The sequence below is a fragment of the Salarias fasciatus genome, chromosome 11 (assembly GCF_902148845.1).
Source record: "Salarias fasciatus chromosome 11, fSalaFa1.1, whole genome shotgun sequence".
Lineage (NCBI taxonomy): Eukaryota > Metazoa > Chordata > Actinopteri > Blenniiformes > Blenniidae > Salarias > Salarias fasciatus.
Genome location: NC_043755.1, coordinates 33,164,192 through 33,187,182, shown reverse-complemented (window position 1 = coordinate 33,187,182; position 22,991 = coordinate 33,164,192). Strand labels below are relative to the sequence as shown.

At 52.6% G+C, this 22,991-nt stretch overlaps 1 protein-coding gene across 8 annotated transcripts in view; it reads left to right on the top strand.

Moving 5' to 3' along the window:
- The window catches only part of mef2d (myocyte enhancer factor 2d), an 87,040-nt gene that overhangs the window by 25,152 nt on the left and 38,897 nt on the right, over window positions 1-22,991 (top strand). For 7 of the 8 annotated variants that reach the window (XM_030102016.1, XM_030102012.1, XM_030102017.1 and 4 more), the window contains exons 2-4: window positions 1,203-1,359; window positions 14,117-14,478; window positions 22,622-22,825. In XM_030102016.1, coding sequence (XP_029957876.1) covers window positions 14,425-14,478; window positions 22,622-22,825 — 258 coding nt within the window. In that variant the 5' untranslated portion in view covers window positions 1,203-1,359; window positions 14,117-14,424. The remainder of the gene's footprint in view (window positions 1-1,202; window positions 1,360-14,116; window positions 14,479-22,621; window positions 22,826-22,991) is intronic. The other variant, XM_030102011.1, reaches the window with a different exon arrangement.

Below are 22,991 nucleotides of genomic sequence, written 5' to 3'. Positions count from 1 at the left end.
GCTCTGCTGGTGCCGCGCTGGAATCAGGCTTTGTCATTTCTTTTTAATTTGCCCCCTCCCTGGGAGGGAGGCAGATTTGCATAATCGGGGTATTCACTGTCAAACCCTTGAAAGCGTATCGTGTTGATTCACAAACCTATTAGTCAATCGGTGCAAAGACAATGTTCCCGTTCAGTCCGTCCTCAGCAGAACGCTCTGGAGTTCCTCTGCGATGGCGGAGGGCTCAGGTGACGCACCTCCCTCCTGAAGCCTCCTCGCCTCTTCTCTCCAGCGGGCTCTGAGGATCTGCAGCTACACGGCTGGGTGTTTATCATGGCAGGAGCTCGCAGCTTATACGCTTCTGTGTTCTCTTTCAACATAAATACACCTGCCTGCGGGCAGAGGAGCCTCGTCCTCGCACCGTCGTGCCGAAGAAGAGAGAATCGAAGTGCTTGAGCTCGGTCTTTGTGCCTCCCCCTCCTCCTCCTCCTCCTCCCCCTCCTCCTCCTCCTCCTCGGCGCCGGATCCCCGCCGCATGCGGCCGGCACCTCGCCGTCTTGGCCGGCGCTCTGCGGAGCGGAGGTAGGCTCACAGATCCCCGTTTCAGGCTGCCGGCCAACGCCGTGTGTTCGACACGGAGGGCCCCAGGCAGTCCTGCACACACACATGACAAATGTGGATCGCAGGCTTGGGAGGGGGGGGACCTGGAGAAGGGGTGGAGATGAGGCCGAATGAGCTCCGTTTGTTGTGGAAGCAATTGTGTCCTCAGTGCGCTGACATTCGAATTGTTGTGTTTTGCGGTGGTGTATATTTTTCCCAGATTTCCTGCTCCAGATAAGCACAGGGACGGCATGTTTCAGCCCCCCCCCCCCCGACTCTCCCGCCTCACATTTATCCATATAAGTTGCTGCTTAAACATGAAATCAGCTGGTGGAATTCTCGCCCCTCGCCACCGGGGCGCATGCGAGCCCGGCCCAGTGGAAACTCAATGACACAACTGTTCAGCAGACTCCTGGCCTCCCGTTTCCCACACCCTCCAGGTCCCTCGGAGACTCCAAGGTCAGGAAAGGGCACCGGCCCAGATCCATGCCTTGGGAAGCGGAGCCACGGTCGCAAACGGCCGCCGAGAGTGAATATCTCCTTTTACAGTGTTCTTCTGTGCCTGTCGGACTGCGTCCCCTCCGTGAACGGACCACTGACGGCTACTTCTGATTTTTTCGCAGCGTTGGATGTGGCGTGCGATCAGAGCCGGCGGCGGCGGTCTTCACTGGAGCTGACGGAGAGGCGGAGATGTGGCGGCGTGGCTGTTTGACCGCAGAGGAGTCGCTTTGAAAAACCCAACGTCCAAAGTTTCTGGCTCAGCGGCACGAGACATAACTGGTGTGTTGAACTCTCCGACAGCTGAGTATGCCGTGTGTGTGTGTGTGTGTGTGCGTGCGTGCGTGCGTGCGTGTGTGTGTGTAGTGTATCTATAGTTCTCGACGTTGTGGGGACCCCCATCTTGTTTACACGCTCCCCAGATGGGCGTTTGTTGATCTGACGGGAACGTGGAGCCGGTCCGATAAGGCTGGGGTTAGTGGGAGGTTAGAGAACCTCCAGTAATTGTTATGTTGTGGTTCAAAGGTCACAGCTCGCTCCGCGCTGCGGCTTCCATGTTCCGATTCCAGGCTGTAGGGCTTTTCTGCGCGGAGCTTCGCGTGTTTCCCTGTGTGTGGGATTTCCTCCCACGGTGCAGAAACAGGCGTTTGAGGTTAATTGGAACGTTTGTTTCTCGTAGGTGTGGCTGTTCGTCTTTATGGAAGTGGTGTTTTCAGCTCCATGTGCTCTGGGGGTGTGTGTTGGCATGGACCTCACAATATGATCAGGGTCAGGATACGATGATATCATGATATACTGAGATAATCTATAATAGGTAATGTGAAGATTGAAAATAGAGAAAACACAAGTTGCAGTGTGTAAACTTGATGGTGTTGATCATTCAGAGGGCAAATTGAGTAGAAACTACTTGATTGACTTGAAGGATCCAAGATGAATGGTGAGAGAAACGTTTGGAAATGTGTGTGTTGTTTCATGTGGTGGAGAAAACACATCGACCTGTGGGGCCGAGAGTTCAGGCCCCCAAAAAATATCATCAGATTTTGTGAGGAAGAGTTGAGTTTCACAAAGAGGAGTGAGTTTGGGGGGAAATGTCCTCATAAGTCATGTAAACACATACGAACAGGCATGTGTGTATGTGTGTGTGTGTGTGTGTGTGTGGGGGGGGGGGGGGGGCTCTTAAAGGGTCCGGTGGAACAAGAGGTATGCCGGCAGCTGTCATCCTGCTGCCAGCAGCTCATGATCCCAATGGAAGACGTACACACACACATGTGCATGAGGGGCCGAGTGTGTGCAGCGAGGATCTGACACACTCAACCAGGCAGCAGGTCACTCCGTCACTCTCAACACACACACACACACACACACACACACACACACACACACACACACACACACACACACACACACTCTCTTCTCAAACATTCCTGTTCAGGATATAAAAAGCTATAAATATTCAGATTTCATCCAACATTCAGAGAGTAATGTTAGTTTGTTCTTTCGGTTTTCTGGAGGACGGCGGGGCGGGGGGACGGAGGGCGGCAAGACAGAGGGCGGTGGGGGGGCGGAGGCGGCACCGCTGGGTGATGGAGGACACTGGAAAATATAAAAACACTTCGATTCTCACCTCAACTCAACTGTTTTATAGAAGAGAACATCATCAGGATAAAGTGATCAACAGACTGATTTTCATGGTGAAGACTTTTACTAGAATCAGCCAAGAAAAATGAATTATTGATATATGACTTACTTACATTAAAGTTTCTCTGTCAAGACAGTGTCCAGAAATTTAAAGAAAAGTTGATGTTGTTTTGTAACACCACAGTGTGACTTGAGGAAAAAACTGAAACCCTGATCGATGGTGCGGGAAAGTTCTCGCTCTCCCTTCAGGCCACAGCGATTCAAATATGTCCCTTATTGTTTTGACAACTTTAATTACAAACTTTTTTTTAAAAAAACCAATGCAAACTAATTTCCAAACCCAACAATGTGTTGATTTGTGGAAAGTATTGATTTCGGAGCAGCGCTCGTTAGTTTGTGTGCGTTAAAGCAAAAGCGAAGCGTGGAGTCGTCCTTTAAAGGACTCGACACGCAGGGACACTGATGAATGGGTGGCAGTTGCTGAAGGCATATTAGGGCAAAGGGTGACCTGGGAGGGGTTTTTGGGTGGGGGGGGGGGGGAGGTGGGGGGGGGGGCGGTGGTGTTGGCGGGGGGTGTCCGGTGAGAGGGGCAGGTCGGGACGTTCCAGTTGTCACTTGAGCAGCGGATGGAGGAAGAGCTGGACGCGCTGCTTCTCTCTGCTCTCTGAGCTGGAATAACTCTGGACCGGAGCCGCCGGGTTCCTCTCTGTCCATGACACAGAACTTCCAGAACCGCCGTCTGGCCTCCTTCAATCAGTAAGAACCAGTGTGTGTGTGTGTGTGTGTGTGTGCGTGTGTGTGTGTGTGTGTGTGTGTGTGTGTGTGTGTGTGTGTGACTACTTTGAACTGACTTTGTAGATCGTCTTGCTTGAAGCCAGAGTCTCGTGGAGGGAAATGTGGTAATTGGTGGCCGTCTTTCCCCGCCGGCGCTCATGATGACCCTCCTCTGGCTAAAACTAACATTTTTCAACTTTCTCACGCTTGACCTGAGCAGAGAGGAGAGAAATGAGGTCCCCGAGGCCTGTAATCAGCCCGGGAAGTCGCCGCTGGCGCCTGCGAGGCAGATAGCGAGGAGTGCGAGGCGACTCGCTGTGTGGCCTGTTGTCTGTCGCCAGCCGCCGGGCTGACACCTCCCGCCTGGAGCCGGGTCTGCCGGGAACCAGGGCCGAGGCCGGGGCCAGGACCAGGACCAGGACCGTCACTGGGACTGGGGCCGGGGCCGGGGGGCGGCGGCCAGCGGAGCGGCTGTTGCTCTGATTTATAGCGGATAGCGTGTGTTGCCGTGCGAGCTCGTAACGTCACACCTGTTGGTTTTCCTCCCCGGACCGGAGGCTTACGTGACCGCCAGCGCGGCCTTGACATCTGCTCCAGCCACGCCGTGCACTCACAAGCATGCCGTAATATAACGCGTGTATAAAGAGCGACGTGCTTTGAAGATAATCGGCCGGTGGCTTTCTCTGACTCTGCCGATCGCTCGGTTTGCACGTTGAGTGAACAGTGATCACTCTGTCCGTTTTCCCAGAGGCCTCGCAGCTCCGCTGTGGAGCTCAGAAAATTCATTTTCTGACTCTGGGTCTGCTCCTCTGCCGCCGTTCAGAAGCCTGCTTTTCATTCTGCGGCGGCCAAAGCAGCCCGGGTGTAATTCGGTTAGGCGCTCTCATTTCTTGGAGTTTTGTTGGCCTGGCTTGCTGCTGGCTGCGTGTTTTAAAGCTCCTCAGCAGAGCAGCGGCCAGACGGACGGACGGGTCTCCAAGCAGCTGCTCCGCTCTTGTTTTGAAGGGTATCTTGACAACAAAGCCGGCCCGGCTCAGCCTCCCGGGGCCGGACTGAAAGAAGCCTGTCGGAGCGGCGGGGCCTCCCGCCTCCTCAGGACCGCAGGTTCTGAACATCCTCCGTCGCCATTAGCGCCGATCACAGCCGCCGACTTCGGGGAGGTTTAATCTGCTGGAGGGATGGCGGTTCTGGAAATAGCGGCGACTCTGTTAAGTGTTTTGTTGTTGCGTGGCGCACGCCCGCGATGCCCACATCTCCACGTTAATGACAGGAGGGTTTCTGGAGCGCGCTATAAATAGCGGAGCAACAAAAGCATTCCTCCTCCTCCTACTCACCTGCATTCATGAAAATAGAGGCGATGAAACGCCGGATAAGAGCGCCGCGCTCCCCCGCGACGCCTCGCCGGTGAGAACACGTCCGGCGACTGACGCATTCCGCCGTGCGTGGCCTCTGTCCTCGAGTGACACGCCGGCGGCGGCGGTGTTTTGTCTGCGGGGCCTTTCTATCTGCCGCCGACCTGCTGCAGATTCAGATCAGGTGGAGGAAAACACCTGTGAAGTGTTTTCCATCCCGACCGTCCGACACGGCGATGCAGACCACAGGGCCGAGCTCGCCACTGATTAGAGGACTCTTGGTGATCAACGACTGGTTTATTCAGCCTCATATCTGGCGGGGGGCCAGACTTTAGTAGCTTTCTCATATTTTCGTCTTCCTTGAAGACTCCAGGTTTATAGGATCAGGATATCTGCTGTCGAACACAGTCGAGTGGAGAGATGGCGTCAGGGTTGCAGGTTCGATTTCCCAGTGGATGCACTGGGCGCCTTGCTTGGGTTTGACCTCGCTCGGTGGGGTTGCCTTGAATATTGTTCGGGACCAAGCAAGGGCTTGGTATTTCAGCTCCTGATCAAGTGTCAAAATAAACACATTTTCTGTCATTAATGCGATGAAGTGGCCTCAGAGCAGATTTTTTTTTTGCTTTTGTCTGTTGGACTGAGTTTAATCTGATTGGTCTTCCTCCTGGCGGTCGTTGACGGTCGTCGGGCGAGCCGCCGCTGACACACACTGAACCACCTCCACGTGTCAAATCCCTCCGAGGCGCCGAGACTCGGCTTCTACCTGGAGCTCATGCTCTTCGCGCCGCCTCACGCCTTCAGTTCAGACTCGGTTTATCTTGAGAAGAACAGGTTCGACGAGTCGTTTGTGAAGCTCAGATTGAATCTTGCGTCATATTTAGTCTTTCAAGTCAGGCTTTGACTTGAACAGGTTTTTTTTTTTTTTTTTGGCTCGTTTGTCAGATCGTAAACACATTATATAATACTTCATACTTACAGTGGTGCATCAAACACATTTCACTATTTGATACAAAGAATGTGTGTATTTAGTAGTATTTCAGGGTATTTTTAACTAATTTTACTCGCATCATAATCATAAGTTCCTGCTGTAAGTGATCACAATGGAAAATAATATGTTGGCCTTTTCATTAGCAGGTTTGCAACCAATGATTTAAATCTGCTGGCAGGAAATAGTTAATACAGTATAGTACCGCAGTATATGATAGAGTTAATATTGTTTGAGAAATTACAACTTTACGAGGCTTACAACGACAGGACCGGACTTGAAAAGTAACTGAGTACTGTCCTGGTTTGAGGTCATGACCCTGAGCGTCGAGGACTCAGATTCAGATCCACCATAAAAACTATTTGGAGAACCTGAAGGAACTTTAACATCAGCCTGAACATTGACTGACTTTTACCTGAGGGTGATTGAGGCCAGATAAGAGTTTTTGTGCTGGAGTCCAGACCTCTGGCCGTCGGTCCACCGCTGGAGCTTGATCTCTGATCCTAAAAGCAAAACGACCTTATGGTGAAGTTCCTCCTGATTTTGGGAACATTGCATGACGAGTCTTCAGACCTGAACCTGAACCTTTCTCCACTCCTCAAATGGCTTGGCGGGTGTGTCCCCCCCCTCCGAGCGTGTTCGCCACGTTCACGTCTGTTGTTGATGCGACCCGACAGGTCGAACCGCATCCTGAACGCCGCCGACGCAGGACGACGCGGGAGTCTGAGAAGGAAAACAAACCATTGTGTTACCTGTCGACGCACAACCGCTGCACAAAAGCCACTCTTGTTTACAACGTGTTGCGCGCTCGCATATGTGCCCGCATCGGTGCATTCTGGGTATTTTCTTGCCAGAGGCGAAGAATGTAAACAGTAGATCAGTGACAGTTAAGGTGCCCTGCACTCACTGAGTGGGTGTGTTTTCCTTTGGAGTATGCAGTTGTTTGTTTTTATATATGGATCTGTGTGTGTGTGTGTGTGTGTGTGTGTGTGTGTGTGTGTGTGTGTGTGTGTGTGTGTGTGTGTGTGTGTGTGTGTGTGTGTGTGTGTGTGTGTGTGTGTGTGTGTGTGTGTGTGTGTGTGTGTGTTAGTTACTCTGCAGTATTGATAGCGGCCCGGCAGCGCAGGCGTGATTCATGAGCCAAGAGGCTGGGCTCTCTTCCCCCCCCCCCCACAAAACCTCCACCACCTCAGAAGTGCTGCCCTTGCACTGTATCAGCCCCCCTCCCCCCCTCCCCCGCCTCTCTGAAGCCTCGCCGCTGATTGGTTCAGAGTAGAAGGAGGGAGCTGAGGGATGTGGGGGGGGCCGGGGGGGGGGGGGGGGGGGGGGGGGGAGTCGTGTTTCCATTGCCAGGGTTGGCAGCGTCGATGCTCAGGCACAATCATAAGCCAGGCTTCAGATATGAGTCCAGCAGCACCCCCCCCCCCCCCCCCCCCCCCCCACCCCACCCCACCCCTCCACCATTTGTCACGATGCCCCCGCTCCACTCCACCTGTCCCCCCCCCCCCCTCCCCGCTGCAGGGTTTTGTTGATTCACCGGGCGACCCGGAGCCCGGGTTCTGCCGGTTGCCCGGGAACATGAGGCATCCGGCCGTAAATACCCCCACCCCTGGCAGACCAGCCTGAGGGCTGGGCCGCCGGGCGACCCCCGTCCAGGCAGATCGGGGGGGTTCGGTTCGGTTCCAGTTACCCCCATCAGACCCGCTGGCTGTTGAGTCTGTGTCCCGCCGAGGAATAAACCAGCTGCTGTTCCTCCCGTTCCTCACTAAACCCCCCCCGACCCTGAACTCTGGCATTCATGCCTTTCTGGTCACGGCAGTGCTGTGAGCCGAGACTGGAGGCTACAGTCCGCTACAGTCTGCTACAGTCTGCTACAGTCCACTACAGTCCGCTACAGTCCGCTACAGTCCGCTACAGTCTGCTACAGTCTGCTACAGTCTGCTACAGTCCACTACAGTCTGCTACAGTCTGCTACAGTCCACTACAGTCTGCTACAGTCTGCTACAGTCTGCTACAGTCCACTACAGTCCACTACAGTCCGCTACAGTCCACTACAGTCTGCTACAGTCCACTACAGTCTGCTACAGTCTGCTACAGTCTGCTACAGTCCACTACAGTCTGCTACAGTCTGCTACAGTCCACTACAGTCTGCTACAGTCTGCTACAGTCCACTACAGTCTGCTACAGTCTGCTACAGTCTGCTACAGTCTGCTACAGTCCACTACAGTCCACTACAGTCCACTACAGTCTGCTACAGTCTGCTACAGTCCACTACAGTCCACTACAGTCTGCTACAGTCTGCTACAGTCCACTACAGTCTGCTACAGTCCACTACAGTATGCTACAGTCTGCTACAGTCTGCTACAGTCCACTACAGTCCACTACAGTCTGCTACAGTCCACTACAGTCTGCTACAGTCCACTACAGTCTGCTACAGTCTGCTACAGTCTGCTACAGTCTGCTACAGTCCACTACAGTCTGCTACAGTCTGCTACAGTCCACTACAGTCTGCTACAGTCTGCTACAGTCCACTACAGTCTGCTACAGTCTGCTACAGTCTGCTACAGTCCACTACAGTCTGCTACAGTCTGCTACAGTCCACTACAGTCCACTACAGTCTGCTACAGTCTGCTACAGTCCACTACAGTCCACTACAGTCTGCTACAGTCTGCTACAGTCCACTACAGTCCACTACAGTCTGCTACAGTCCACTACAGTCCACTACAGTCCACTACAGTCTGCTACAGTCTGCTACAGTCTGCTACAGTCCACTACAGTCTGCTACAGTCCGCTACAGTCCACTACAGTCCACTACAGTCCGCTACAGTCCACTACAGTCCACTACAGTCCACTACAGTCCGCTACAGTCCGCTACAGTCTGCTACAGTCTGCTACAGTCCACTACAGTCCACTACAGTCCGCTACAGTCCGCTACAGTCCGCTACAGTCCGCTGCAGTCGGCTACACCAGACGCTACAGTCTGGACGCTACAGTCCGCTCCACCGGAGCAGCGCATGGACAGGGTACAGGATGGATGTTTTTTGGATTCGCTGTAATTTTTCTGTCAAATTTGTTAAAAAATGATGAAAAATCACCAAACAGACGTTCAGAATTCAGAGTCTGACGCTCCGTCTGATCCTGCTGCATTCGATTCCCGCTCGGCGGCGGCGGCGGCGGCGGCGGCGGCGTCATCCGTCACGCCGCCTCCGTCCGTCACGTCCGATGCGCTCTGAGTGAAAACCTGGTGATGAATGAATATTGCTGGAGTATCGATCCCCCCCGCCCCCCCCTCCCCCCCCGCAGAGTCGCAGAGCGGCCTCCACCTGAAACCCGACGCCGCCGGAGTCCTCTGGAGAGCGCGGGGGGACGGGACGCCGCTCTGAATCCACCTCAGCTCAGATTGAATCTGTGCTCCGGGTTTGTTTTCCACACCGACTGACGAGGCGTCAGTTACTGATACTCACTGAGTCACACTGTCAGTCTGAAGTCAAAGAGTTAACTGATCATTTGGCCAAATTCCTGGACTTTAAAGCGACACTAAGGAACTTTTCAACCTTAATAAAACATTTTAATATCTTTTGTGATGATACATCGACTTACAACGGGTTGAATGACCCCTCTGTCACGGGCTGAGGGCGTCAGTATTGCTTTCACTTGGACTAAGAAACTGTGAGGAGGGTGGTAGGAACCCAGCACACGGCATGCGTCACATTATGATATAATATTGTTGAGCCACCATTAGATTCATTACCTCGTCGCTATCCGTCCTTCACACAGCCACTGGAAACAATGTAGGCGAGTTCAGTCTGACAGCATGCCACCGGGAGCAGCATTTTACGACGTCACGCACTAGTCCTCATGGGAACTGTAGTATTCCTTTAGGCAAAGCACTACCGCTTTTGTCCACTGGCGCCGCCAAAATCAACGGAAACTGAAAGTTCCTTAGTGTTACTTTAAATCAAGGCTGAGGAAACAACCACTTCAGTTATAATGGAATATAAATAGTTAACATCTCAGTACAACAGAATGAAAATTAATTTTTTGATATGAAATATTTAACTGGTTAAAAAAAAGTTTGAAAAGGCAACAGAAAAGTTTTTTCCTTTATGTTTGGTAACTTTGTTGTTATTTATCATGACATTAAAGAAATATGAAGAGTTTTTCTTCCATTAAAGTTCAGCTCGACCTGAAATAATGAGTTGTTTGAACTTTTCTCCTTCCAGCTGCTCGTCCTTCCCTGTAGTCTTCATTAACCCAGACTCTCCCTTCACTTTGTCTCAATTAGATATTTGCTTAACAGAAACATAAAAGAAACAAGAAACTGAAATAGAAGAAGAAAAAGAAGAAGTACGGATGTAGATCTGAAGTGGAAATGAGATTTAATTCATTCAGTCTGAATTCATTGACCTTTTCAAATGAAACATTTAGACCCTGTTTGTGCAGCGTCATTTTATCATCGTTTCTTGCGTTTTCTTGTCAGAAAACTTTAACGTTTACAGTAATAATGTTATAAGCAGTACTTACTGATATCGGTGTAGAAACGGTATAAATCGCTGATGTCGGCCGATATCAGTCATTTAACACGTCGGTGTCGTTGCGATCAGTAAATCTGGTCCTAAATCAACAGCCGGTGTTTTTTTCCGTGTAGTTTCCGTTGTGTGTCTGGGTTAGGGACGCTCTCAGTTGGGAAATGTGTAAAAATGTCTAGTTTTACTTATTGGACAGACGGTGATCTGTGAAAATACAAATAAAGACTGCTGCTGTAGTGAAAGTATCCTGGAGCTGTCATGTGACCAGATCCTGCAGCCAGTCGGCTGGAGTGTTCCCACAAAGTGTCATTTTCAGCCGTTTCCACGGCGACGAAGCCCAAGCGTTTTCCAGAAAGTTGCATTTTCAAGTGTTTCCGAGCGTCGTCGTGTAAACGGACACCAGAGCCACAGGGAGGGACTTCTGCAGGGCGCCGAGTGAAGCTGTGCTCAGATTAAAAGTGAGGGAATCTCTGGAGTGGTTTGGCAAAGCTCCAGAATCCCAGAACCGTCTTCAGCACCTCCTCCTCCTCCTCCTCTTCCTGTTCCTCCTCCTCCTCCCGCTCCTGCCTCCCCCCCCCCCCCCCCCCCCCCCCCCCCCCCCACAACCAGCAGCTCCCTGCTGCTGACTGTTATCTCTCTGCTCCAGGCTGCTTCGCTCTCACTTAACACGCCAGGACACTAAAGGATGGACATGCAGGAAGGCTGACACACACACACACACACACACACACACACACACACACACACACACACACACACACACACAGATAAAGCGGTGCTCAGGCCTGACCAATATAATGTTGCTCCGGTGTTGTATTAGAGACTCATCATGTGGGCGCCCTGATAATAACCCCCCCCCCCCCCCACCAAAAAAAAAAAAGACTGGAAACGATTTAAACACAATGACGAGTGTGTTTGTTGTTCCTCCACAAATCTGCAAAAAAAAAAAAAAAAGAGAAAAATCTAAAAATGTTGACAACTGCAGGAGGTTTGAAGACTCGTTAACACGGAGAGGAAACTTCTATTGAGCACTTCCTGTTCTGTCAATCAGCTGTTCTGCAGCTCAGGAGAACCAGAACTGTTTCCTCCAGACTCCCCGTCCAGCTGTGAACCGCCGGCATTTTCAAAACGTCGTCAAGTTATGAAAACACGAACCCCGGTGTGTTTTCTCAGGTGAGGCGTCTTCGTGTCAGTGTGCAGCCAGGATCGTGATTGGGCTGCGTTTACCTGGAGGCTTTCGTTTGCTTCAGTCTCCACCAATCCAGTCACAGCGTTTCCTCCTGCCGTCACGTTACGTCAGCAGAGCCAGATTGATGCTTTCCTAATAGCTCTGAGGTGTGTGTGTGTGTGTGTGTGTGTGTGTGTGGTTCTGACTCATTCAGCCTGCAGCGGAGGCCTCGGCGCTGCTGAGGACGCTTCGGGCCGGCGGGCGGGACTGAGGCGGGCGGGCAGGTTGTCCCTGGAAAGGTCACGGGTTCACCGACCTCCGGCGGCCGGGGAAATCTGGGTGACGTGCTCTTTGGCAAGTCACTTAACCCCCGACTGCCCGGAGCGAGCGTCTTGACGGCGAGCGGCAGAAGGTCGGGGCGGAGCCGGGAAGCTTCCGGCGGCGGCGTTGTACGGTAGCAGAGGAGCTTCTCCTCTTGAGTAAAGGTTAAAATCCCCGACCTGACGCGCTGGACGCAGGTCTAGGTTTTGGTGCAGTTCAGGTCTCATCAGAACGTGGCGTTCCGGCGTCGCGACTCAGGAACTGTCAGGATGCAGCAGCCGGACTCTCAAAGTTCGGCCAGTTTCCTCAAAAGCGTTGCTCTTCTCGTCTCTGCTGACATAAATGTGGAGGCAGAGTTTCCTCCCGGAGAAGCGAAGCGTCTCGGTGCGCTCTGGGCGTCCCCCTCGGTGCTGATCCGGGCCCGCTGCAGATCCGTCTCTATCGGCTTTTATCTCCTGATTGTCCGGAGTCCCCGTATGGCCGTGGCTGCTCAGCCAGGCAGCCCCCCCCCCCATGTGAGAGCAGAGGCGGGCGCAGCGCGCTGCAGCAGCATGAAGGGTAAAAGGTCGCGGCTGGACCACCCCCGGCAGATGAAGCAGCCTTTTCATGTGTGATCAGCCCACAGCCCCAAGACAAATCCCTCCGTTTGCTGCCTTTGAACTCCAGCGCCACTGGAGCGAGTCGCTCTCCGGCTCGGCGGCGAGCGGAGCGGAGGCTGGCGGCGGATCCGGCTCGCTCCGCACGGCTATTCTGGGGAAACATGTCGCCGCCGTCTCGCCTTTTTTTACTCCTTGTAAAAGACCGAATGTCTTTCTGCAGCATAATGAGGTGAAGGAGGTAATCCTTCTCTGGTCCGGCTATTAAATCCTTGTTAGACAGAGGAAGGATAGGAAGAGGAAGAGGAGGAAGAGGAGGAGGAAGAGCAAGAGGAAGAGGAGGAAGAGCAAGAGGAAGAGGAGGAGGAAGAGGAGTGGAAGAAGGATTCTCGTCAAATGAACGAGGCTCGAAACCACGTTAGAAATCTGCCTCCAGTTCTCCATCAGGCCTTTTTACAAAGCAATTATGACTCTGTACCCCCCCTACAGACACACACACACACACACACACACACACACACACACACACACACACACACACACACACGCGCGCTCCCATCAGTGCATAATTCATCAGCGACTCACTGCCGGAGCTGCGGCGCCACAAAGGGCCCGTCAGCCTCCTGACAGGCCGCTCGCCGCGCTTTGTTTGGTGAGAGAGGATGTAAATAGAGGGCGTTCTCCCGCCGCCGCTCGCCCAGGTAGAGGGAATGCGAGCAATGCCGGGGAGCTGGTGTGGTGTGTGTGTGTGTGTGTGTGTGTGTGTGTGTGTGTACGCACAGCTTTCCACATGCTTCAGCTCTGTAACGCCGCCACTTGGCTACTACAGTGTGTGTGAGTGTGTGTGTGTGTGTGTGCGCGCACTCTGTGTATCCAGAGTGCTATTTTTAAAGCTGAAACAGAAATAGTCGTAACGGGGCCTAAAACCGTCCCGCCTGTGTTGCCGCTCCTGGACTCCTGCCGTCCCGTTCATTCATGAGTTTGCGGGGACGCTGCCCCCCCCCCCCCCCCCCCCCCTTGTCCTGCCGGAACGGCGGCGTGACGCAGACCTCCCCTATTTCACGGTTAGTTAGATGAGTGGCTGAATTAGACACACGTTTTTACACTTTTTACACCCAACCCCCCCTCCACCCATCGCCCCCTGCGGAGCGTGGAATTAGGTCGGCGTTCCGTTGCGGTAATAAGGCAAAATGACATTACTGGACAGAAATCAGCTGCTCGTTCTTCAGGTCTCTGAACCGGCCGCCCCCACCGCCGCCGCCGCAGTCGGTACTGGGCGCAGACGGCCTCCTTCACGAGGCGGCGTCCCGGGAGGAGCAGTGGCTGCTCCGCTCGGCGGCTCCTCTCCTCTCCGATTCGGGGAAATCTCATGCGGCGTGTCGGGCTGCGGCGGCGGCGGCGGCGGGCAGCCGTTGGCCGTGGGCGACCAGCAGATCAGTGATGTGGCGGTGATGCCTCTAATGAAGCTGACACAGCACAGCCTCCCGCTCGCAGGCCCCCCGGGGGCCTCCGGCTCTGCATGCACCCCCCCCCCCCCCCCCCCCACTGCGGCGGCGCCGCGTCACGCCGTCCTCCGTGCCGGGTCGAGACAGATCGTGTTTGCAGGAGCTGAACTGGGTCACGGCGTCCAAACCGCCGCCGTCCGTCTGTCCTGATCCGTCTCTGTCGTTGTGCAGGAGCCGCCCAGCCGAGCTGAAGGGGAGGCACAGCTCCACCCGCCTCCAGAACCAGGACCAGGACCAGGACCGGCACCGGGACCAGGACCAGGACCAGGACCATGGTCTGAGCACGGCGCTGCGCCCACACACTCCGCTCTGCCTCCTCTCCTCCCTCTTTTTTTTTTTTTTTTTTTTTTTTTTTAATTTAAGCGGTTTGTGGAGGACAGCTCGCCGCCCGGAGTCCGAGTTCACAAAGTGACTCAAACAGGAAGAGAAGCACCGACAGACACGCCCAAGCCCCGCCCCCCTGCCGCCGCCACGCCACCATGGGGAGGAAAAAGATCCAGATCCAGAGGATCACCGACGAGCGCAACCGACAGGTGAGCGCCGGTGGCACAAGCACCCCACACACACACACACACACACACACACACACACACACACTCTGATATGAATGTTGGCTGGCAGTTCTCCTGCCTCATGATAGGGGGCGCTGCAGAGTCCAGTGACTCTAAACGCTGCAGCTGCAGAGGAAGAAACCGGAACAATCCACAGAGTTTTCTCTACGCTGGACTTTGATCCAGAAGCAGCTCTGGATCAACTCCGTTTCCGCGGAAAGGTTCGACCATGCTGACCGTTGACGTGCATCACGTGGTCGATGGGCGACACTTCTATAGCGCTTTTACCCTGCACTGACAGAGCCCAAAGCGCTTACGCTGCATTATCACAATCACCCATTCACACACACATTCACACACCGGTGGAGGCAGCTGCCATGCAAGGCAGCTGCCTCACTTCATCCACTGGGGGCAGTGTCTTGCCCAAGGACACTTCGACATGCAGACAGGGGGAGACGAGAATCGAGCTAACAACCTCCCGATTGTCAGACGACTGCTCTCCCCACTGAACCACAGCCGCCCCGTCTAAACAGCAACCGACTCTGATTTGATATTTCATCTTCCTTTTTTTTAGTTTAGTTTTGACATCATTTCAAACAGAGTAAATGTTGAAACAGGACATGAAAAGCAGGAGACTTCGACCTGGAAAACGACTTCAGGAGACGTGAGTGTGACTGCGCGATTTGGTCCCATGTCTGCTGTTGGAGCCGTTTCTGTTGCTTTCAGGTAGTTTCATGTTTTTCAGACGTTGTTTTGGTCAGAGCAGACTCCGCTGCCCTCAGCGTCTCAGCTGTTCACTGTTCGGATTCCTCGCTGTGAGCGTCTCTTCATGTCAGACTGTTTCCAGTCCGCGCTCTGCTGAAGCTGAAAGATCCACAGAAACCGTCTCTGCCCACAGAACTAGTGACTCTGTGCTGGAAACATCAAGATAAACCAATCACAGCAGTGATGCAGCGAGGCTGAGCCAATCAGAGGCAGAGGGAGGCGGGGCCAGGCCTCAGCTTCAGAAAACATGGTGCATCATGGGGGATTTAGAAGGCGCTGACTGAGAAATAAGTGGACAAACTCTGATCGCTGGACTGATCGTAACTCTGGGTCAGCTGGTGATCAGCTGGTGATCAGGTGGTGATCGGCTGGTGATCAGCTGGTGATCAGCTGGTGATCAGCTGGTGATCAGCTGGTGATCAGCTGGTGATCAGCCGGTGATCAGCTGGTGATCAGGTGGTGATCAGCTGGTGATCAGCTGGTGATCAGCTGGTGATCAGCTGGTGATCAGCTGGATCACTGATCGCTCCGTCGGCGTCTCACTGAGCTCCAGATGATCCGGAGTTCAGATCCATCAGCAGGTTTCGGGTTTCATGCAGATCTTTGTCTCAACTGAGGTGAAGTTTCTTGAACCGGGCCGGCGGCGGATTCCCACAGGGATCTGCTCTCCTCTCACACATTGGCGTGCACGGCGCCGTGCACGGCGGCGTGGTCGTTCTTTCAGCCGTCTGACAACAGAGCAGGAGAACGGCTTTGTGTTTCCTGAGGCTCGTGTGACGGTGCGGGGCTGTAATGGGCTTCCTGCGCACACACACACACACACACTGCCTACAGTATGACCCCCCCCCCCCCCCCCCCCCTCCCCCCCTACTCCCACCGAAACGGCCCGGTTGCATCAGCAGCATTGTCAGACAGCATGAAAGGGTAAATGATCCATCCAGAATGAGTCGGCTGCTGAATGGGCCTCGCTCCACAGAGCAGATTGAGTAATGGGTTTGACGTTTTGACGTTTCCACCTTCAGAAGTCGAGGGAGGAGGGAAACACGACGGGAGGGGGGGGGTCGCTGAGGTGCGACGGCTGTGCAACATGACGGGGGTTGCCGCTCTCCCCGCTCTGCTTAATGGGCCTTGAGTTTGCATCAGGTGTCAATGAGTTGATGCACTCGGTGCTAACGCTAATGCTAACGTGCTCATCATGTCAGCATTGCAGATTAACCAGCACATTCTGATTTCAGCCTTTTTTCATCGAGGTCGTTGAATTCGAGCTCAGAGTTCAGATTTCAGTCCGATTCAGGTCTGAATCAGCCTGTTTTCGTCCGTTCTTTTGAACTCTCCGGATTCTTGATTCCTCTGATTCGATCGAGTCCTCCAGAACCAGCAGCTCCTCAGCATGATGGTTCCTCCGCCGTGCCGAGCTTCACTCCTCCGTCTAAAATCGGGCTGTTTCCTTTTGATTCTTTAGTTTTTTCAGAAATAAAATATACCCGATGTAGTGAATCTTCATGGAGTCATGGCGAGCAGGACTTTCCGTCCCTCTTCCTCATTTCCCTCTGACTTTCAGTTTTTTTTACCCATCGAAGCCAAACTGGTGGAGCGGAGCGTTAATCTGCTGATGGATGAAGAGTGTGTTGTTTTGTTGTTTTTTTTTTACTGGCTTGCTCGGTGTTGCTTCAGCTAATGAAGAGTGTCGCCGCTGAAAGGAAATCAAATGGATTTTTGGAGAACAAGCAGCCCGTCACCCTCCTACATGTTGATTCAGAGACGCTGCCATAAGCTCCACAAAACAAACAGCGTTCAGAGTGTGGGCCCCGCTGGAAGCCTGACAGCGGCTCCGAACGCCGCGAAGAAGAAGGCCCATCTTCTTCTGGAACTCATGGAATCAGATTTGGAAGCTTCCAGCTCCTGAAGAGTGTACATGTTTAAAGAAACTAGAATGGAGAAAGCGAAGCGAACAGCTGGAGCTTTGGTTTTTAACGTCACACTGCAGAAACCTTTTAGCTGGACTCACAGTGGAGACGAACGCTGGTCTCAACACTGCTTTAGAGCAGGGGTGGCAAACATAAGGCCCGTGGGCCAGAACCGGCCTGCAGGAGGCTCCGCTCTGGCCAAACCGCCAAACAGGCATAAAGATTTCACAGAAAAAGTAGATTTTTTTGTTTTGTTATGAATTCCTTAAGACTAAAGACACAACACAGAGACCTGAGCTGTCAGTGATGCTGCCATGAAGGCTAGCTAACTAGCATTAGCCTTGCTTTTAAAAAAACCCATAATGCAACAGTTATCAGAGAAGCTTTTTGACATTTCACTGGATTTTGCACCATCAGGTTTCATTCAAATGGGCCTCAGGTTGAGTTTTGAGTCATTTTCTGCAGTAATTCTTTGGACATTGTCATCGTTTACTCCGGCCACTTTGGAGCTTCAAGCTTTAAATGTAAAAGTCGTTATAGAACTATTTTACTGGTCCGGCCAGCTGACGGTGAAACTGGAGCGTATGGCTCCTGGACTGAAATGTGTTTGACACCTCCGGTCCAGAATAAACTTATTTTAAGCAGTTTTGAGAAACAGAGCTTCATTTTCCATTACCAGGTGAAAACTCCTCATTTTTTGCATTTCAGCGGTGTTTTGAAAAGGTTCTCCGTTTGCGCTAAAAATGGCCGGAAGGCTGAAAACGGTGCAGTTTTCATGTTGAGCGACTCGTCGTTGCAGTTTGTTGTTTCTCTTATCAAACCGAGTCGTTTCCAGATGAGACGATGCCGATCGGAGGACGTCCAGCTCAGAAGGATTCTGTTCTCCACGGCTGTTTCCAGACGCCCAAAATGCAAAGAAAGTTCAACACGGGGCCTGAATGTAGAAAACTGTTCCAACATGACCTGAGACTGATCAACAACCTCCACGGAGACAGTTTTGAGAAGTGACCTAGAAGGTTCCTTCCATTCAGAGCGACCTGCCATTGAGCGTGTATTAATAGCTCCGAGATATTGTCTTTCTGTTCCCTGGGCCCGAACACGGTGTTCCCAGTGGGTGTGTAGTTCAGGAACATCGACTGATGCCTTGCTTATTAACGGCTGAATCTCCAAACAACCCGTGTTGATGTTGGCGTCCGTCTTCTTCTCTTTAATGACTTGTAATTCCGCGGTGAACCGAGGCACAATGACCGACGGCTGACGTCAAAAAAAAAAGACAAGGCAGGAATCAGACGGCGTGGCGATCAACAGAAATCAACAGGTTTGGTTGTCATAGCAACAGGAGAAACGCCACGGCGCTGTGGTCGGACTGGTTTGAAATTCACCGGAAAACTGAAAGTGAATGTTTGAGAAGGTTTTATTTTGAAGTCCTGAATCATGTTTTACATTTTAAATGGGTCAAAAAAGAAACAGATATTCCTTCTTTCTTCTTTCCTCGTTTATTTTCTGGATTTTCATGAATTTCCCCTCCGGATTAATCTTGAATTTTGTTCCGTGTTTGTAAAAATACAAAGCTACTAATCCAGGAACAATAAGCTTTTATTGTGATGAAAACAGTGGCAGAGCTGCTGTCTCTCTCTCCCTTTAATCTGGATGGTTACTGTTTCATTAAACTCTTTAATCCTGCACTAACAATAACATCTGACGGTTTGTCGATCGACCAGGAGGCGTCGGCGTCGCTAAATCAACATGATCTCTGCTGCTCCGCTGTCTTTTATCGCTTCCTGCCGGTTAAATTCGCTCCTGCATTGAAATTATAATCCAGATTACAGAGAAAGACGAGCAGGAAGGAACTTTTAGCAGCCAGCAGATGATTTTTATTTTCAATAATTGTTGAATTGACGGCAGTGTGACGCTCGGCTCAGCTCTGGCTCGGCGGGGGAGAGAGGAGGTCGCGGTTGTCAGTGGTGGTTTCCTCATCCATCTGCCACACAGCCACAACCTCGCCAAGACACACACACACACACACACACACACACACACGCCGGAGCGCTCGCCCCCTTCCTTCCTCTCCTCGCTGAGGATGTCTTATTCTCCGGTTGCCATTGGTTACCTGGCAGCTCTGCTCTTCATGTCAGTTACCTGCAGCCTGCTCGCCCTCGGCGGCGAACCCGGCGCTGCGGCTCGGGCCTGGACTCGCGGCCTCGCCGCGCGCTTCCTCTGTTTCCTGACAGAAAGCGGCGACTCCGTCGGCAGGTGCGGGCTGCGTTTGTTTGCGGACGACCTTCTAATTTGTGTTGGGAGCAGTTTTCTGTTTGCGGCGGCTTCAGACGATCAGACGTTGTTTGTCCAGGATCCTCCAGGCGGGCTGGAGCGGAACGGAGTAAACAGGAAATACAAGACAAGATGAAACTGAGGGACGGAACCAGGCCGCTTTTTCTCTTTAATAATTCATCCTGGACGTGGTAAAACAAGGATACAAAAAGAAGAAAACTATTCAGGATATATAATCTGTACACCCACTTCCATACACACTCCTGTAACACATATATCGAGCTCAACCTGCCTGGAAATGGGTGTTTAGTACAACAAGTAAACACAACAAAACACTAAATTGCAATAGAAATATAACTACAAACTCCTTTCAAAATAAAATACCATGTGGATCATTTCTCTGAAGTGTTTGCAGCCTGATGAGGGATCAGCGGATCCCGGAGCTTCTGACCGCCGGCGTGTCGATTCGCCCGTCGTCCCGCTCGGACGCAATTTCCTCCCTTTACGACGCCGCCTGGTGATTTATCTGCTCGCCGTCGGTGAGAGAGCGAGAGGAAGAGGAGGAGGAGGAGGAGAGGAAGGGGGGGGTGTAGATCGGCAGGGAGATAGAGACGAGGCCGGGGTGGGCGGGAGGGTAACGGGGGGGGGCGAGCGAGGTAAGATGATGGCAGCAGCGTGTGATGAGGTGGGAAGTGGGGGGCGGGGGAGGAGGAGGGGGGTGGTTGCCCATGGATACGACCCCGATATAATTTGATTTGTGGCAGCAGGAAGCAATGAGTGAGCGAGCGCGAATGGAGGGAGGGAGAGAAAACAAGGGCGAGAAAATGAGAGAGAGAGAGATGGAAGGTCTCGCATGGCGGCGTCTCCGGCTCTCATCTTATCTGCCGCTCCATCTTTTCCTCTCTTTCTTTTCCTGATTCGATTCATTTCAATTACGCCGCCGCTTTGCCGCGGCCTGCAGGCGGGAAACGCGGCGCAGGTAAACTCCGCAAACCGCGACACGGCGGCCGGATTCCGGCCATCAGCAGTGATGTTACGGGACAAGTATTAAAAGTAATAAAGTATTTCCGAGCCATTGATTCACATTCAGTTTGTTTGTCTCTTCCTACAAATCAACTCGCTGGACTCAGTAACGGCGCCGATTGTGACTGAACAGCGTAAATCCTGGAGGAACAGTCGTCTCACTGCATCACGACACGCCGCCGCCGCCGCCACCGGGCGCCATTTTCAAGACATCGCCGTGGAAACGGAAAAACTCCCCTTCAGCAGAAATGTAGAAAAGATGCCTTTTCAGTGGAAACAGAGTCTCAGTGTTCGATTATATCGCCCCAAGTGGACAGAGTGGGAATAACAGCTCTCAGCTTCTGCTTTTGTGGGTTTGCCCGGAGGTTCAGGTTCTGGTTCAGGTTCAGGTTCTGGTTCAGGTTCAGGTTCAGGTTCGGGTTCAGGTTCGGGTTCATGTTAGGGTTCAGGTTCAGGTTCTGGTTCAGGTTCATGTTAGGGTTCAGGTTCAGGTTCTGGTTCAGGTTCATGTTAGGGTTCAGGTTCAGGTTCAGGTTCGGGTTCTGGTTCAGGTTCAGGTTCTGGTTCTGGTTCAGGTTCTGGTTCAGGTTCGGGTTCAGCTACATTAAACTTCATGTTTGAAGAACAAACAGTTACGGCTGAAAATAAGTGGATCCTCAGCATAAAGCCTAAATTTTAATGAAGTTTTTTACTGCAAAAACAAAGTGAAATGTGTTAAAAACATCTCCTGCAGCTGTTGCATTATGGGTGTTTTTTCCCTGACAGCATGGCGTTGAGGCTAATGCTAGTTAGCTAGCTTTCTCATCAGCGTGGCAGCAGTGTCTCTGTGTTTTGTTGCGTCTGTTCCTCTTCAGAAATCTGTTTAACATAAAAAAATCAATGTTATGGTTTGGTTTAGCGGGCCTGATTAGAGCCACTTGTGGGCTGGTTTTTGGGTCCACGGGCCTTATGTTCGACGCCCCTGGTTTAAATGATTATTTGTTCCGATCTAAAAATGTATTTACGTTTTAAAAAATTATGTTTTCTTTGAAATTTGAAGCATTCTCTTGGTGTTTGGCCCGATTGCAGCCTCTGGCCGACCTGGTTTTGGCCCACGTGCCTTACGTTTGACACCTCTGCTCTCAACGCTGTACTACCAGCAGATCAACATGAAACATTCGAGGCGTTCACGACCTCCGTCTCCCTCTCTCTGTTCTTTCTTTTGGTGAGTGTGTGATGGGAACGGGTCGCTGTGGCGGGTGGGCGTGACCCGAAACGCGGCGCCATCTGCGCTCGCAGTGGCTTCAGCTGGCAGCACCTGAAGCCTCCGCTCCTCTCCCTCGGCTTCGTCGTGTTGCTGTTTGTGTTGGTGCGATCCTGTGTGTTTCATCCAAACAAAGCCAGATCTCCCTGGACGGAGAAGACTGCTCCAGTTGGTTCTGGTTCTGGCGGCGAGGAGCTGCTGAAGCCGGCCGGCTGACGGCGAGGGACCCCGGTGTGTGTGTGTGTGTGTGTGTGTGTGTGTGTGTGTGTGTGTGTGTGTGTGTGTGAGGGAAAGAGAGAAATAACGTGTGACAGAAGGAGAGTGTGGAAAAGAGAGTGTGTGACATCGGAGGAGAGCATGGAAAAGAGCATGAGAGAGTGTGAAAACGACGGGGCGAGCGAATGTGACGGCAGAGAGAGGAGTGTGTGCATGGAAGCGAGAGCGTGTGTGTGTGTGGGTGTGTGTGTGTGTGTGTGTGTGTGTGTGTGTGAGCACTTGAAGGGGAGTATGTTTAGGCACTCAGTCTGGAGCCCCCCCCCCCCCCCAGATGCACACGATCCAGTCGGACTTTCTCTTCAGTCGTTTGTCTTCAGGATGAACTCTGAACTCAGGGAAGGTTTTGGGAAGAGCAGGGGTCACGGAAAGGTCAAACCACTCACTGTGAAACTGTACTATCAGTGGATGATCTGGTTTCAGAAGCGTTGAAGTCCTCTCAGGTCACTGTGTTTCATGAGACGGGCTTTGTGGTCTGTTTGTATTCTCTCCTCCGTCTTCCTCCCAAAACGAGCCGTTTTTCAGTTTTAAACTGAATTCTCCGTCCGATCCGTCCCTCTTCAGTTTGCTGGTGTGTGTGTGTGTGTGTGTGTGTGTGTGTGTGCTGCTCCGTAACCCTCTGCTCCTCCCCCCCCCTCGCCAGGTGACCTTCACCAAGCGGAAGTTCGGGCTGATGAAGAAGGCGTACGAGCTGAGCGTGCTGTGCGACTGCGAGATCGCGCTCATCATCTTCAACCACTCCAACAAGCTGTTCCAGTACGCCAGCACCGACATGGACAAGGTGCTGCTCAAGTACACCGAGTACAACGAGCCGCACGAGAGCCGGACCAACGCCGACATCATCGAGGTGACGGGAGGGGGCGGGGCCGGGAGGGGGCGGGGCCGGGAGGGGGCGGGGCTGGGCAGGGCACGCTCACTACATGCCGGTCTGAACATGGTGGACTGTGAGGACCTGTTCACAAGACGGGTGAAAACAGCGAGTTCACAGGAAACGTTGGCGGCGTGTTCCGCAG